Source organism: Neopsephotus bourkii, unplaced genomic scaffold (assembly GCF_033783945.1).
Source record: "Neopsephotus bourkii isolate Nb327-2 ecotype Australia unplaced genomic scaffold, CSIRO-AGI_Nbou_v1 NB_887, whole genome shotgun sequence".
NCBI lineage: Eukaryota > Metazoa > Chordata > Aves > Psittaciformes > Psittacidae > Neopsephotus > Neopsephotus bourkii.
In genome coordinates, this window is record NW_026901381.1 from 1,970,350 (window position 1) to 1,988,021 (window position 17,672).

A 17,672-nucleotide genomic window follows, 5' to 3' on the forward strand; every position below is an offset into this window, starting at 1 on the left:
CTGGAGATTTTAATTTGTGAGAGATTTACAGAAAACCTACAAAGGCATAAACTGTGCCATTAGAACTGAATGCAGCCAGCAAGATTAGAGCACTTAAGGCATGTGTTCTGCTAATGGAGATGAGTCTTTCAGGCTAACAAGAGCCAACCGTTCACATCCCTGTGTCAGAAATCACTGCATCCCCAACACTCAGAGGACCTCAGAGGTCCCTGCAAACAAGTGAGCTCCACAGCTTTGAACCACACGGAGCTGAAAGGACTCCAACACTTTGCTCTGCAACCAAAGCAACTGGTTTACAACCAAACAGAGCATTGGACAGAAACTGAGATAATGGAGTATGGAGAAAATGAGACCACTTTTGTTGGTTTCCTGCCCCTTCACCCCTGGATGAAGTGCACGGAAGCAGCGCAAATAGAGCAGCTTCAGTGGTTTGCTTTGCTAATTTTCATTTAGCAAATGTAGGAGACTGAAGAGAGGCTTGAGGGCACTGAGGTGCCACATTAATACAAAGCACAGTCAGTAAGAGACTCACCCCTTGGATTTCCTATTCATCCTTTGGGGAATGGAAGAGGAAATAATCCTATACGCATATATTTGCACTGTGCATCTTGATTTTATGCATCCCTTTGCCATGCTGTGCTTAAGCAGGGGGAAGAAACCCATCTGTGTGCATAGATCACAACCAGGGGTTTACCCATCCCAAGCTTTCTCTTTGTGGAAAACCCCGAGACCTTGGAGAAGATGAAATGCCCACAGCAAACATCTGCCCTCACCAAGAGCAAGCACAGAACCTCCCTCTATGTTCATCCCAGAAGCAGTGTACAAACATAGAACATTTCATCTCAGAACCTCATACAAAAACCCTCCTGGGTTTTCAGCCCTTTTATGAGGCTTTCCAGCAGATTTATAGCTCCTCCTGCAGCCAGCTCCATTACAGGAATCCTTCCAATGCATCCATCAAGAACCCTGCTCCCCTCACTGCTTTACTTAGGCCCATCTTCCAATTAGCTCCGACAGCCACAGCACAGCAAGAACTTGATCGCTTTGATTTCTGTAGTGCTCCTCTGATGAGGTCGTAACACTTTATGCCCATGTAAGAAGGCAGCAGCAAACCTTCCCAGACACAGGAATTAACTACAGATGAGCCTTCTAAAGCGAGATCTAAACCTCAACCAATGCAACTCATCTTTCACTTACAGTGTAGCTGGACCACAAAGGTTAGGAGCAAAACCCAGTTCTGTGGCTGCAGCAGTGTAGAAGGTCTTCTACTGACCCCTCCAGCTTGTCATCTATTTAACCTGCCCCAGTTTCAGAGAGTAGGGACCAGGAATCCAATGCAGGAGGCCTGCAAACCAAGTCCCCTACCTTAAAACCATAGTTATATGCTTTTCTGTGTCAGAAGGAAAGCTGTAAAAGCTGTTTCTAGATCTATACAAGCATTCAAATCTGCAGAACCAGGAGGAACTCAGCAAAACAGTCATTTTTACCTCTTTTCTTTTGCCGCTTGCATGCACATCATGTCTCTGCAGGAGGTACTTACCTTAAGGCTGTTTGCTTTGGTTTTAATGTTTGAAACTGGTATATTTACCTGCCTGGTCAGAGGCAGAGTGCCAAAATTAAGATCTAATTTGCTAAGGGTCATGTGGATATAGGCTTATATAGACTAGTATATGAAAACAGAATTAAGATTCAAGTAGCATTTCCTCCTTGCCACTGCACATTTTCTGGATGGCTGTCTTTTCCTCCATTTGCAAATACAATTTTGACTTTGACTCAGCAAAGGACTGAAATATACCTTAAGTTTATGCGTATGTGTTACTCAAACAATGTTCTGCAAACGTGTTCAACAATCAGAGAGATCAGATCTATTTTACTGCTTAAAAGTTGCTCTGTAGTTGGATAACGGGTACCCAGCTATTTAAAACCCAGGGGTGAGTTTCTCTTTACATAGCAGGGGTTTCTAAACTGTGTAAAATTGATTCTTTAAACAGATTTCATATGAAAAACCCTTCAGCATATAGCTACGTCTGAAGTGTAAATGCACATCTGAGGCACACCCCGTTTAAGTGAGAATCCACAAATTAAAACTAATACTCTTGCTGCCAACTCCTGGAGTCATTTTGCTCACCAGCCCCAGATACAAACTAAACTTCGAAGCTTAAATGGGGTGAAACCCCAGCCCGTGCTCAAGCCAGAAGTTTTTTGCTACCAGATCCATCATCCTAGGTTGCTACTTGAGATCATAATGCCAGCGCTGGGAGCAGGGCAGTGGGCTGGGAACCCAGCATGGGTTGGGATGCTGTGCCGTGTCCAGCTCCCCTGCCAGTGAAATGTCAGTACAGGTAACCCCATTGCCCTCAGAAAGCACTTTGATGTCTTCAGACAGTAATTGCTACCAAGCCAAATGTTAAATACTGTGCTGTTATTTCTCAGGATTATGCTTGTGGCACAAATAGGGGAAGCTAGGAAGAGGGAAAAGAAATAACACAGGGCACAAAGCCACCCTGCTGTCGATGTACAAGTCACTCCTGAGAATAACCCCACTTAGACCAGAAGACCTGCAATTAACTCGCTAACTAATGTTGTAAATGCCAAGAGGTAATTGCAAACAGCTCATCTATTTTAATGAATTCTCGTTTTAAAGTGTCCCTAGCAACTCCATTCCCCAGACACAGCTGGGTCCATGCTTTGAGGGCTGAGATGCAAGATCCCATCGCTGCAGTCTCACAAGCTGCTTTGTTTCAGCTCAGAGGTGGTGACAGCCTCTGGGCATGGCAAATCTGAGATGATTCAACTCGGTTTACCCACCAGTGAAAGAGGGATCAGACAGGAAAAATACACTAACACAAGGCATAATAACACCCCAAGTTAGCCAAAAATTTGGGACAGATCTGCCCGTATCATCTCCTTACAGCATCCTCTAAAAAGAGGCCAAAAGGTCCTTAAATTAAAAATATGCTTCAGAAGGGAAAGATAACTAATGAAGAGTGAGCAGAGAAGAGAGAAAAGGAAGGTGGTTTATGTCTCATTCTCTCAGTGACCACCAAGTCCTGGCACATGGATCTCCTCCACCACGGCTGGGGTTAGTGAACGCAACGACTCCTGGCAAACCCTGCCCAGCACCCTCCTGAACCCTCAAGTGCCTTCCTCCACCTCTTACGCCCTTTATTCTCCTCCTCCTCTTAGCAGTTTCCCCTCTGTACCCTTTAAGCTGTGGGTTCACCTCACACTTGCTCTCCTCCCTCCAAGTTTCCCTGCAAGAGTCCCACAAGACCCAGGTGATTCTCCTTTAAAAGGAACATAACACAACTGTGAGCAAGGAAGTAAACATAATATTAAATATTAATATAATATAACTATAGAAGTCTGCAGCACAGACCAACAGATCAGTTGAGACACATCCTTTGCCCCAACCCTTCATGCAGCTGCTCTACTCTGCAGTCACCAGCTTGTGGAGGCAGGAGCTGCACATCTAATTCAGTTTGGGATCAATCACAAGCACTGTGAGTGCTACCAGGAAACCCCACATCATCAAAGCTCTCTCCATTGGGACCCTCTGATGTGCCAGAGTGGAAAGCAACAGTTCTTGTAACTGCTAGCACAAATCTGAGCAATACTTACAGCTGATCGTAATTCCAAGCTCTACACCTCTTTTCTTGGGCAATTTAACGTGGAAAGTACCGCTGCTGGGTATAACAGACTCTATAAACCCAAAAACAGACAAGAAAGAAAAGAGGAGAAAAAGAGAGTTTTCAGTTGCATGAATGGTTTCTTCGGAACCAAGGAAAACAAGCTCATAAAGCTCAGCTTTATTGGTTCAAAGAAGGTTGTTATCTGAGGCCATGAGGAATTTCAGTTAAAATTTGGATTCTCATTAAAAATACATGTTCTGAACATCAAGTGAAGTGCTCACATCATGCTGCATTTCAAGACTGAGGTACTCTATCAATGTTAAAGGAAAACAATGTCATTTCTTTTCTGGTTTAATATGAAGCTGCACTCTAGCCCCAGCCAGTACCTTGGGCTTCGTCTTTGCGTCAAGGCTATAAATTAACATAAATATTAGTCATATTAATGACCAAATATTTAAAGTGCAGGTGGCCTTTTTATCCACTCCTTAGGCTTCTCTCAGCCAAGTGAGCACAAGGCATTTATGAAAGGATCATAAGGACCCTCCATCTCAGTGCGCATTAGAGGACAACAAGAAATGGCAAAGGTCTCACAAGGTCTTCTTCCTCTTCCCTCCAAGATCTAGAGAAAACCTCTTGTATTTATGAGAATAAAGTCTCTCCTATGGGTTAGCAAATCACCAGGCACAGTTCTGCGGGTAGTGAGGAGCAGCAAGCCCTTTGGCAACATACCTGCAACATCAAATTCAATCTCGAGCACCACTTTGTTTGTGAGCGCAGCATCACGCAAGAGCTGATTTGCTTCCTCCATAGTCCCGTCCTCAGTCGCAATGCCGTTGATAGAAAGGACTCTGTCTCCTACTTGTAGCAGTCCACACCTGCAGTCCACGTTGGGGAAAAAGAGGGAAAGGGAAACAAGGAGGAAGGGAAAAAGAGGAAAGGAGAAAAAACAGCCCCACAGCCAGCCATGAGTTACTTTGCCCAGCAAATCTGTTACAAGATACACAGAGTAGAGACAAATCCTGCAGAAGTGGCCCAAAAGACAGATAACTCATTCTGCAATGCCCATCCCAATGCCAAGAGCCTCTGGAAGGTGACAAAGCAGCAAACCCTTGTGGTTTGCTTCAGTTCAGACATACTTTGCTCCTAAATAACCTTTTTAGGCCACATTTCCTGCAGCTTCCAGAAGAAAAAAAAAGGTAAATAAAATTAACTATCCCTGTTCTAAAAGTCAACACTATGATCAAGAGATGAGAGTGATAAATGCAACTGCATGTGCCCTTCGACCTATCCTACCCTATTTCCATGTGCCCGCACACTCTGAAACCCAATGGCACTGAAAATCACACAGATTCCTCTGCTTAATATATGCCTAATACTGAAGCTACAATCCAATGAACCCACTGAAACATCTCAGCAAATTGGATCATCATTTCTCCCTTGCAATTCTGGAAGCCAAATGTACATTGATAGCATTTAACTGCCTCAAAAGACCAATATTACTCTGATGTGAAAGCTCACCACAGCTGGCCCTTCAGGGGTTTTGGTTTAGATTAGCAGGGGGGGTTAATTTGGAAGGAAAACAATTATGGCAAGGCTATGTTGGAGAGATACTGCTACACCATGGTTTGGTTATACATGGTTTGTCTCTTGGGATCCCTCTATTTATAGGCAAGGTTTTTTCACACACGAACCACTACATTTACTATCCACCCTCTCCTTATTGATACATACACTGCAACACCAGCAAGACAGGATCTCCCACAGTTAACCTGAGCTGGCCCATGGCTCTACAAAAGCAAGTGCAGTGTTCCCTGTGGCTGGCCATGGGCAATGGCTCATCTTCCTTCTTCTCCATACTCTTCATCGGTTGTTTGCTATAACTACATCTTTTCTACTCATCACCTGTCTACAAGGCTGCCCACATGAGCAGAGCTTAGGAAACCATTCTTCTTCCATCATCAACAGAAGCTACAGACTGGTCTCCAAAATAGGTTGAGGGTTATGGGAACAAATCTAGGGTTCACCTCAATATTTGGAGTTGTTTTACCACAAAGGTTACCCAGGAGGCATCAGCTATGATCAAGCACATCTTCACCCTCCCCTTTCAGCTTCCACTCATACTTCATGGTAGACAGCTTGGTTTTTACTAAACCCTTCCAGCCACTATTCATCACTCACACCCAATTCAACTGTAAGAAAACATGGTACCACAGCTTCCAGACATACAAAGACAACATCAAAGGCAATGAACACTGGCACGGTATGATTCACCTCCAAACAACAGGACATTATGTAAAAGGCCAGATTAAGGAGAAAACAATCAAAAGCAAGAAAAACGCACAAGCACAACAGTCTTTGCTGGTGGCCCATCAAAAGCTGAGATATGAGCAAGCTTGGAGAGAGCCTAAGGAGGTTATTTTGCTGGTAGGAAGGTATTAAACTTGCAGTGTATTTACACTGCTGCCTGAGTTCATGCCATCCGTGGAAAAACACTGGCTATTTTATGAGATGCCCATTCAGAATTGTTTGTTCAAGGAGACTTGGATTAGGACAGACAACGCCATGGTGTATAAATGAATCCATCCTTGTGAATAAATTATATCACGTTTAATTACAGTCCTTCACTGGACTTGCGGCTATGCATTCAGAAATACCCGCTTATCAATCTGAAGATGGCAAGAAATACGACAGAGATGCCTCCTCCAGCACCAAGAGCTCTCTTGCTATGGCCACAATGCACCTTTCAGAGAGCCCGACAGCTGCCTCACACAGTCATCACTGTCATTTCAAGTTCACACAAGACACACTCCATTTTGGCACCACTGTTTCAGCTACGAGAGCTGGGAGATCACAGGATGCTTTTACACAGCATAGAATCATAGAATAGTTAGGGTTGGAAAGGACCTTAAGATCATTAAGTTCCAACCCCCCTGCAAACGTTTGCCACCTTTCCCACCTAAGCTGTCTTCTCACAAAAGACCCATTTCTTGTGTTTCTTCACCCATGGTGGATTTGCCTGGGTGTTTTACAGCCAATAGCTCTCATAGGTGAAAAGTATTTCTCCTGTTATGAGCCTCAGTCAATCATGGCTGTTGAAGCCCTGGTCTTGCAGGCTCATAAAGGTTTGTGGAGTGAAGCCACAACCTTCTGGCTCCCTCCTTGAGTGCAGAGAGACCCAACGTGCCTTGTTAACCCTTCACAATAATTCCAGGGCCACCAGTTTCCTCTTGTCATGTGCTCTTGTGGTGGAAGCAGGGCCTGGGGAACCAGGGCTCCTGCAAAACCCTCCTTGGCTCCGCTGTAAGATCCTATGCAAACCTTTTGGATGGCTTTCCCAAAGAGAGCGCATTTATCTTGGAGATGTGCAGTCTAAGATCAGAGCTAACAAAGCGCTTTGAGATCATGGGAAAAGTGCATTAAAATCAGAAAGAACAAGAGCACAGGCATCTCCTGGAGTGAAAGACAGCCTTATGGATGCATTGAAGTCCATGATGGGAAAGTGTCCCTGGGGATGCAGAGATTTGCATTTTGTCATAACTCATTCCTCAGGCTCAAAGACAGCAACAGAGCAGCTAGACGCAGAGCAGTGCATATTCAAGCCTTAGGCAGGATACTGAAGATCTCACTCAGCATCATCAGTATTTGCATGGTCCCTCCAGCTGTGGGGTGAGCAGCAGCAGCTGCGACCACAGTCACACATCACCTGCTGCAGAAACACATCCATTGTGCCTTTACCTGTGTTGGAGTTGGCCTGCACAGGTCAGATGTGCACATCTGTGTGTGTATGCTCATCTGTGTGTGCATGCTGGTGAGTGGGGGGGGGGTCCCAGCTCCAAAAGATCAAAGCTTTGCTGTCACCCCACTGCTGAACCTTCCTTTCACAAAGTATTCATGCTTAAAAGCCAGAAGCACCGTGATCAAACAACTGTGTCTGAGCAGGGCTAGAAAGCTTGTAACTCAGCAGCAAGCATTGATTTTGGATACCTGGATGGAGAAGCCAGATACTCTCCCACTGCCGTCAATGACAGCAGGGGGAGGAGTAAAGACACAAAAAGGGCATGTTCCAAGACAACAAAGAGGGGACATCAGCCACCTTCCTATTCCACCCTCCCTGCTGATAATAGGGGCTGAATCACTGTCCCATTTAGAGCCCAAAGGCTTCATCTTGCACCCAGGAAACAAACCCCAGGTGGGGCAGGAGATCATTTAGAGGCTATTGGCTGTAAAGCACATCACAAGTCAGGAAGGGAAGAGCTTTTGCTACAAACTGCCTGCCATGAAGTCGTAATGCATGTGAGGCAGCTCAGCCTCTCTGAAAGGAGGGTGATGCCATCCTCCTCCCTGGTAGTACTACTCAAACTTGCTATATACCCAAGAGGCAGCTCCTCCACGGCAAGCCAGATATGGACAAAGCTATTGTGGGTCATGCCCCTGTACAACAGCACGTTCAGACTGACAGGTCTTGCACAGGGATGTGTGAACGTGCAAGACAAACCCTGGCAGCTAATCCTGATCCCTGTGCCCCCATTGCTCACCCTCTTATGCAAACAGCAACAACAGCATAGCCCAGCCTCAGCTGAGAGCCATTGGTACAGGGGGGAAAACCAGCTCTAATGGGCTGTAGGTAGAGCAGAACCTCTCAAGGGCAGGGACTAAGGTACCTAGAAAGGATGGAGCAAACAAGAAGAGCAAGAAACAAAAAGTGGAATGAAAACTGCCTTTGCCACCTCGCTGCAAGCCCACAGCACTTCAAGGTAGGGAGGAAAGGCTGCTTCCCTGCCAGCCAGGACGAGCAGCACGGTCTAGGGGAGGACGAAACACACTGCAGTGATTCAATCCCCAAATCAAATGCAGGCTGCAAACGCAGCGAGGATTGCTCCCTGGTGCCAGAAAGCAGCCAAGCAAACACAGTCCTGTTGGGTGGGCAGCCGAGAGGGAGAGCAGCCTGTGTGACACATCAGAGCCAAGAAAGATTGCACTGCGAGTCTCTGCTTTTGCTCCAGGTTTGGCATGAGGATAAAGCAAAGCCAGGCGGATTTCAGCGCATCTCCCTTGTCCCCCGGGACAGCAGGCTTTGTTTTTATAAAGGGAGTTTGGTGCTTTGCAATGTGAGCCAAGTTCACCCTGGTAATTGAGGATAAAAACGCCATCACCTTCATTTTTAAACAAACAAAAAGGCATTAAAGGCTTCTGAAATCTCCTTTAACCTGCATACTGAGGACAAGTGTTTTTCTCTGCCAGCCCCTCGTCCCTCTCCTCCTACAGACAAACAGCAGCCTCTGCATCAGCCGCTTGAAGAAGCTGCTCTGCACAAAGGACCTGCATTTCCTTTTGCAAACACTTTCCTGTCTATACCAATCCCCCATGTTCTGTGTCCCCAGCTAGGGCTGGCTTAGGGACACAAAACATCACCCCACACTGGTGGGGCCCGCTGAGACTTCCCAGCAGGAGTCATTGCTCCCAGTATCCCAGGGAGTGACACGCAGCAGTTAACGCTGCTCCTCCATTCTGCTCTTTTCCCAGCATCCTAAAGCTGAAAGCAAGAGTGCTTAAATGCAGCACCTACCTGCACCTCAATCAGAGCCCTCCTCTGCTCTTCAAAACCTTGGCTTTAAGGACAGTATACATAGCCGGGCTCTACTACGATAAAACCAGGCAGAAAACACTTTGCTGGACCCATTAGTTTAGATCTTTTCCCTTTCTGCACCAAGATAAAAGCTTTATCTTTCCAAGAGAAAGGCAAGAAAGAACCCCAACAAGGAATGGGAATGGCACTCTCACACAGACACACGCTCCCTTCCTCCTCCTCCTCCTCCCAGAACAGCCGCAGCCTGGTGCCAAGACGTTCACCTGGGATGCGAGGGAGGCCGCGGTCAGCCGACGAGTGCAGAAATGGCAGTGACAGTAAACCATGCCCAGTGAAGAATGGGAGATATTACAAGGATGAGAGTAAATATCTAAATGAGCCTCTGAGGAGAGAAAACAAACCAAACCATGAAATGTGCAGCAGCAGCACCATCAGCATCCAAGGGCAAGGTCTCTAACCTCTCTGCCGGGCTGTCGGGCTCAATAAAACGGACGAGAGGTGGGGAAGACAGGGTTTCAGTAGCAAAGATGCCTCCCTGGAGCTGAAGTCCGAAGCCATTCAAAGGGTCTCCCCTGAGCACCACCTCTGTCGTCTCCGTGTGGACTATCTGCCCGCCAGGACCCACTGTGCTGGAGGCCAGTGACACTGAGAGGGGGAGAGAGGCAGAAGGTCAGGGTATGGTCAATGCAGCAGATCTGGTCCAGACCTTGGTCTGGCAGTGATGGAGACAGTGACAGTGCTGAGATTGCAGTTATACCCTGGCTATTGTCAACGCTACGGACAGCAAGGCAAGCATGCACACCCCATCCAACCCAGCCCTCCATCATGCTTACATGAGCTCTTGTGCTCCTTCTTCTTCTGCCTCCTCCTCAGCATGGTGGTGCGGGGGCTCATGGGGTGGGAGCTGCGAGGTAGCGTGTTCGAGTTCTGACACGGGAAGCCCTGTGCGTTCATGGTGGGAGACGAGAAGTTGGCAGCCACCAGAGCTGGGGAAATACAGAGTGTGTTAAGGGCATGCACTAAGAGGGGCAGCAGTGGGTTCACCTCACAGAGCTCATCAAACACATATAGGGTTCAGACCACCTCTTCCTTCACAGCTCCAGGACTCAAGACAAGGTAAAGACCATGTCGTGGGCTTGCAGCTCCAGGACAGCTGTGAGGGTGGTCCTGGACCCCAAATGGACATTGCTTTTTGGTGTGCAGTGACCCCAGTGGCTGGGCTGCCTGTCACTGCAGCATCCAGGCCAACAGGTGAGAAATGCATCACAGATGCAGGGCAGCCAACAGGAGGTTGGCACGATAGCACTAATGAACCTTAAATACATACAAAGAGAAACCACAGCTTGAACTTGAGCTGCTGAGCCACTGGGCTGCTCTGTTTGCTTCGGACACAGTGCGATGTTTCCTCCTCCCTATCTTATTGCCATAACACAAGAAACCTGGGGCTGCACAGAGCCTGTGTCCTGCAGGAGGCGGGTTTACAGATTTTGAAGCAGACAAAACCCTGTTGCTAACTTGTTGTGTGACATCAGGGCTGAGCTGAGTGTGTTGTCATATCACATTCCCACACATCAGCAGAGATGCCTTCCTCGTCCCACTCATTTTTGCTGTAAGAAACCATGCACTGGGATGTGGGGTTAGAGGATGGGAGCATGGGTCTGCCCAGCACCCTGCTCTGGTTGCAGTTACCAGGTCTGTGCTGGGCTGCAAATACTGGTTTTGTACCTCAACACTGGACCTGTGGAAACAGCCCCAGGTGACCGAAGCAAACAAGTGACAGGATATGGAGCTGGGTATTAAGGAAAAGGAGGGGCACAACATGAATGAACACATGCAGGGAGGGGGGCAATGCCATGCACTGAGGTTACATTTGCAGTAATCCTGTCCAGCTGCCTGGTTCCAAGTGGGTGTCTTGCAGTGCCCGGGGTGGTGGGTATGACAGTAGTTGACACAGGGGTCCCAGCAGTGGTGGTGGTCACTCTTCTGTACCTTGACTGTTGGCACCCAGGAGGGCAGAAACCGCCACAGACAGGAAGGAGAAATAAGAAAGAAAAGGTAAGAAGCATGAGCCAGGAGGTTGTAGGAAAGCCTCATCCTGGCTCTGAACACGTCAGAGTGCGTGAAGCAGCATCCCTACGTAACCTCGTGACACTTGATGCAAAGTGGCAGAGATCCACCCCTTCCCCATAAAAACCTCTGCATCCTGCGCCCATGGCCTGACTAAGCCATGCTGAGAGCACACAGATGTCATTACCATTTGCAGTCTGCTGTGTGATGTGTAGAAGCTCCATCCAGCCGCAGGTTTTCCATAGGGGCCCCATCAGTGTTACCTGACAGTACCAGGGAAATCTCCCTGTGCTGTTTCCCACCTTGCTGCCCTCCCTGGGATAAGGCTCAACACCTTTTACACATGCCAAGGAATGCTTTGCTTAGCATCAATGTTTGGTTGTTTAGCTGCTGCTCTTGGCTGGGAATGCACGTATGGAGGAAACAGGAGCAGCAGAGGGCTGCCTCCAGCTCACCAGAACAAAAGGGACTTTATCACTGCTGCTTAAGGCAATTACAGAGGGCCACTGACACAGGAAAAGATGCCAAGAGTGTCGAATCTCCTAAATTAAACATGGCACCAACATGGCGCACTGTTCATGGCACACAGCTGCTTTAACTTCAACCCTAACCCCAGCCCAGCACATGTTGGCAGAAATCTGCTGCAGCATGACAGCCATCATCTGGAAACCCCTTGTCCCAGGAACTGTGGCTTTGCAACACCAAGTCACGATGCCACAGGTCTCCTCTGAAGTGCCCCACACAGGTCCCTTGTCTGCTCTCACTGACGCTCCTTTAGCATAGGGTCAGTTTGGTCCTTCCTCACCCAACAGAACTGGGGTTCCACTCCTGAATCCCCACAGCATGCTGTCTGGATCTATTTTCTTCCGAGAGGAATTGCTGGCTAATGAGCAGGACTGCGAGCATCTGTTTTATTCAGCTAAGCATGAACAGCATCTCACAGCGGAGCATCACTACAGACACGAGTCATCCCAGAGCTCTTAACCTTGCGCCCACGTGCACTGACTGACAACACCCTCCCCAGGATGAGATCTCCTCCAGGCTTTGTGCTCTCCAAGCAGACAGAAATGCCACCAGCGCTGGCACTTTGAGAGCTGCCTACGGGTGCAAACCTGGCACAGGGACTCAGTTTATTGAGTGAGTCCACCCAGAGATCTCATCTAAAGGTCATCTGTAAGTGCCTTTAACAGTGGAAATCCATTCTGTGTGTGTGCATCATAAGCATCAAATCATTTAGGTCAGGTTTGCCAACCAACAGAGTGATTATATTTAGCCTGCTAAACATTCAATGAGTTTAGCACTTAGTCTATCAAGCGCTTGAAAAATACACTTCCAGCTCTGGGGCTTTTATTTGTGGATTTAAAAGTAAATTCAGAGCAGGCAGCTTTTAAAAACAAAAATCAAATTAATACATGCAGCTATATTGAGACAAAAAGGAAAGTGCTTAATAAAATTAAACACTTTGAACATGAGGGACAGGGCTTATGGGCATATATACAAAATCATTTAATCCATTTATAGTAATTAAAGCCATTTGTCTATAAATTCTTAGCACATATCTGACAACAGAAAGAAAAGCACTTTTGAAACTCAGCTGTCAGTGCATTGGGGAAGAGAAGAGATGTTGGACAATTCGGTGATAAAACCTACATCAGCCTTCCCTAAGCTTTCCTACATCATCCCTGCCTGAGGAAACCCATCCATCCCAGCACCGCTCCTGGGCACCATCTGCTCCTGTTGGTCTTGTGAGCAGGGCATAATCCTCTCCCGAACTCTCCAAATACCCCCAGAGCCATGTCGAAAGCAAATTCAGTTTGACAAAGGGAACATGGAACTGTTGGAACAAGTCCAGAGGAGGCCACGAGGATAATCAGGGGCTGGAGCACCTCCCATATGAAGATTGGCTGAGAAAGTTGGGGCTGTTCAGCCTGGAGGAGAGAAGGCTGCGTGGAGACCTCAGAGCAGCCTTCCAGTATCTGAAGGGGGCCTATAGGGATGCTGGGGAGGGACTCTGCACTGGGGACTGTAGTGATAGGACAAGGGGTAATGGGGTTCAAACTGAAACAGGGGAAGTTTAGATTGGATATAAGGAGGAAATTCTTTCCTGTTAGGGTGGTGAGGCACTGGAATGGGTTGCCCAGGGAAGTTGTGAATGCTCCATCCCTGGCAGTGTTCAAGGCCAGGTTGGACAGAGCCTTCGGTGAGATGGTTTAGTGTGAGGTGTCCCTGCCCATGGCAGGGGGGTTGGAACTGTATGATTTTAAGGTCCTTTCCAACCCTATTCTATGATTCTAAATCCCTGCTTCAGCGTCAGGGTGTATTCTTGCACGGCTGCTGCAGCTTCAGCTCCCTCTGCACCTCCTCAATAACCAGATTTTAACTGCATGAGAGGCTGCTATTGAAAAACATAGTGCCAAGCCCCATACAGGCACATGCTGGAAAGGCTGAACTGCACTGCAAGTGCTCAAGAGAGTCTGCACAGTCTCCTCTCCTCATCTGCTTCACTCTCTTGGCAATCATGACAGTTTGCTTCTGCATGGCCCATTTTTCCTTACTGTCCCTGTTTGTTTCCCTAAACCCCAAGCAAGCAGCCTGTGGAGCTGGCACTTGGCACCATGAGCAGAAGGCAGTGTCTATCCCAGGTTCAAACACAGTTTTGCTCAGCTTTGGTGCAGCTCCTCAGCTGCTCACTATGGCCAGTTACACCACTGAGGAGCACTGCTCCTCCTGCCCAAAGTGCTATCCTTCATGTTCCCACCAACCCCATCAGCACTGGTGAAGGTTCAAGCCCAAGCAGTGGTCTCCAACCATGCACCTCTACCTTCTAACAGCCACACGGATGAACAGCACCCTTCCCTGCGATCCCCAACAATCTAAAGTGAAAACAGTTGTTATATCCCTTATTTTTCCTATTCATGTGTTGCAGTTCTTGTCCCAAGTTTATGTTCTGCATTTCTGTCACAGCAAACCGATCTGATGTATGGAGGTTTGGGTAAAAAGGTCCTGAACACACCCAGGTGTCCTTTCACAGATCCTTCTTCTCCTGAGCTGCTGCTGGATTAATGTATTTTGAATGAAGATTAGGACCAGGGCACTAACGGAAGGAGGAGAATAGCTCATTTTAACAGCCGTTGAAAAAGGATTATAGCTTTCCATTTTTTCTTGGGCACAAAGGTCAAGTCACCCACCCCCCTTGTTAAACTGCTTCAATTCGGCACAAATTGGACTGGACATGCAAGAGATTTCATTCTAGACATGCAGATGTTATTAGATCTTATGTTTCACTGCATCATTTTAAAGACAACACAGATACTTTCCTCCTCTCTCCAAACTGCCCAAGAAGTGAATGGAGAAAAGAGCTGTGCCCAGGGCTACTGTGCACAGTATCATTAAAGACACAAGTGACTGACAATGGTTGCAAAAGGGGCAGTTACAGATGCATCCACCCTACCGATGGCTGATCAGACACAGCTGCCACTCAAAACAGGCTGGTCTGCAAGATGCTTACAGATTAGTTTCCTATGGAAGTCCAGCAGGACCCTGCCTAGCTACTGACATCTTTTACAAAGCCTTACTGGGCATCAGCAAATGAAATCTCAGCTTGGAAGTACATTTGCCAGCACCAAGGTTGTTTTTTCTCCCTCTCCATTAAAGTCTCTTATCTGAGGTACTAAGGAAGCAGTTTGCACAGCACTCAGCACTGCGAAACTGTGGGATTCCCAGCTCCAATTTCCCCATTCAAGCACAGATGTTACCTTTTTTCCCCTATTCACATCCTTGAAGAACATCATCTAATCACATGCATTTCATCAAAACATCATTTTTTTCCCCTCCACAGATGTCTCTGGAGTCTGTTGCCAGCATTCAAAAGCAGCAAGAGCCCCAGTAGGGACCTCAAGTGAGTTTTGAGGGCGACCAACAGTGTTTGCAGAGAGGACTCACCTGTTTCAGGAGGTTTCAAAGGCAGCCTGCTTTGGTGAACAGGTAATATCTCCAGCTTCACGTTTTCTGAAGTGGCAGCTAAAAGCTGAGTTGCCTCTAATAAGGAGCAGTGCTCTGTGCTCGTGCCGTCAATGGAGAGAATATGGTCACCAACATGCAGCGCACCACATCTGCAAAGGAAACAGCAAGAGAGGCAATTATACACATGGCCAAAATCCATGTCCTTACACTTGGGAGCAGACACATGCAAAAGTCAACTGTGAATTATGGTGTGAATTCCTGTGATTTTCTTTCATACCTTTTTTTTTCTTACTTCCAATTAGAAACTTAGGCTCGAGCACTGCCCAAAATACCAACTGAGATGGTTCATGCTTGAGTCAGTGCTGAGGGTGGCTTGGGAAAGATCCTTTAAGCATTTAATAGTGCCCACTCAGTGGGTTTATGCAGCAGTGTAGTTAACTCCTACGAGCCAAGAGTTCAGCTAAGCAACATGACTAACCACAGCTAGGGGTGCATAACAGTTTGTCATCGTGTATCCCCATGTGAAGGGTGACTAGCTGACTTGCCCATCAAGAAAAGGCTCTAGCCAGAAGTTTCCAGAATAGGTTTTTGCCATTGCACAGCTCCAGGGCAGTCAGATCTGAGGTTTTTAAACCAGAGCTCAGCTTTCACATGCACTGAGTTACATTCATGCCCACTGAGGAGTGTCCACTGCTGTTGGGTCACATATTTTTAGTGCTAAGAACATGTGGATATGGGCATTTTGAGGAGAGGCAGTGGAGAATGATATCTAAGTAACAAAGGAACAAAAAAGCAGCAGAGAACAGAAAAGCAGAGCTAGGAGCAGCATGTTCAGATCTGTACCTGTCCACCACACTGGCAGGCTTGATCTTGTCGATGACAATGACCTGTTTGTTCCGGTGCATGGTTGTTGTCAGTGTGATTCCTAGCGTAGACCCCGGACTCTTTGCTATTTCAACTAGTAAAGGACCTGAAGCATTTGCTACAGTGTCTGTAAAACAAGAGAGCATCTGAAGACACTTTTCATACAGCCTTTCCCATTCCTAAAAGCAAGGGGTTGGCCAATAGGGCTGACTTGTCATATATACCATCAGCAAACCTGTAGCTTGGACATTCTGCAGTCTGTGTCATGTCATAACTTAACAAAGATGGAAACTACTTAAAGAAGTAAATTCAAGAAGCAGAACTGATTCTGCATAGAATATATATGATAATGAAGACACAGTACAACAATTCACTCACGAAAACAACCCCCCTTGGGGTTAAATAGCAAGATCAAGGGAGAGATTGCTCAAAGGCAGCAGTCACATCAACAGTATTAAAAGCACAAAAAAGGAAGATCAGAAGGACGTCACTGTTATGAGCTTCTTCCCAAGCAAGCAAGAAAGAAACAAGATCACACTTTCTGAAGTACTCAGAAGTCTTGTTTGCTGAAGACCAGCACACGAGTCAGTCAACTCCTCTGTGCTTCAGCACCAGCTCCAAAACATCACCGCAACTGCTTATTCCAGCTCCTCCAGTGCAACAGTGGGAGCAGAGACGCAGCACTGCCTACCTGTATGCTTACGAAAACCTCCTCTTCCCATCAGACAATACAGGGGTAACTCATCTTTAAAAGATGCACTTCTGCAAGAAGCTTAATGGGTGCTGAAAGCAAAACTATGAAACTCCTACGAAACTGCTCCTGTTAGCATCAGCCTGCACAACATCTATTCATCTCTTCTGGGGAAGGGGGAGGAAAAAGAAAGCCTGTGTCTCTCCCTGATTAGACAGAAATTCCCTCCACCTCTGTTACACATTTGCTTCCAGATTACCTAAAGCCATCATAAAGAGGATGGATTCACAAACGTGCTATCACCACCGGACATCCCACAGCCAGCGCCCTACTCATAGTTCTGATCCCCTCACAAAATCATTTCATGAAAACCCAGCCATCCACTTTGAAGGAAAGCCAGCAGAGCCCTCTGAAAGCTTGATGCCTCCTTGGCCCTTAATTATTCATAGTAAAGCTTTTCCCTTCCAGAGCTATGCTCCACTAAAAATGCTGATGCTACTTGGCTCCAAAACTTGATGCATGGCTCATTCTTGCTCTCTGAGAAACAGAAGCATTAATGCAGATCTCAGAAGCTGAGCTGCAGTGGGGTCCTTCCTGAGATTTGTTGGAGATGTTGAGTCTATGGAGACAGAAAACACCTTTGGAAATTTCCCCCTGGGATAAGGCAGGGGATGCTCAGGCTCTGGTCTACTCACAGTGCCCTTTTTCCTAGCGGAGGAAGGAGGAAGAATGAGCAATGTTAAAGGTTATGTAGCCTTCAAATAAAACACTGTTTATTCTCTGTTGAAACAGACCACTGGAGGGGTCTGGAGGCCCTGTCAAAAAGCACAGTCCCAGTTCAGTCCAAAGATGCACAAAGCAGCCAGTT

The 17,672-nt window shown here is 47.0% G+C and overlaps 1 protein-coding gene across 6 annotated transcripts in view; it reads right to left on the minus strand.

Moving 5' to 3' along the window:
- The window catches only part of GRIP2 (glutamate receptor interacting protein 2), a 243,328-nt gene that overhangs the window by 29,294 nt on the left and 196,362 nt on the right, over positions 1 to 17,672 (minus strand). For all 6 annotated transcript variants that reach the window (XM_061357171.1, XM_061357172.1, XM_061357170.1 and 3 more), the window contains exons 8-14: positions 16,093 to 16,240; positions 15,229 to 15,398; positions 11,088 to 11,213; positions 10,053 to 10,205; positions 9,678 to 9,864; positions 4,362 to 4,507; positions 3,622 to 3,702 (exon numbers count right to left, since the gene is read on the minus strand). In XM_061357171.1, coding sequence (XP_061213155.1) covers positions 3,622 to 3,702; positions 4,362 to 4,507; positions 9,678 to 9,864; positions 10,053 to 10,205; positions 11,088 to 11,213; positions 15,229 to 15,398; positions 16,093 to 16,240 — 1,011 coding nt within the window. The remainder of the gene's footprint in view (positions 1 to 3,621; positions 3,703 to 4,361; positions 4,508 to 9,677; positions 9,865 to 10,052; positions 10,206 to 11,087; positions 11,214 to 15,228; positions 15,399 to 16,092; positions 16,241 to 17,672) is intronic.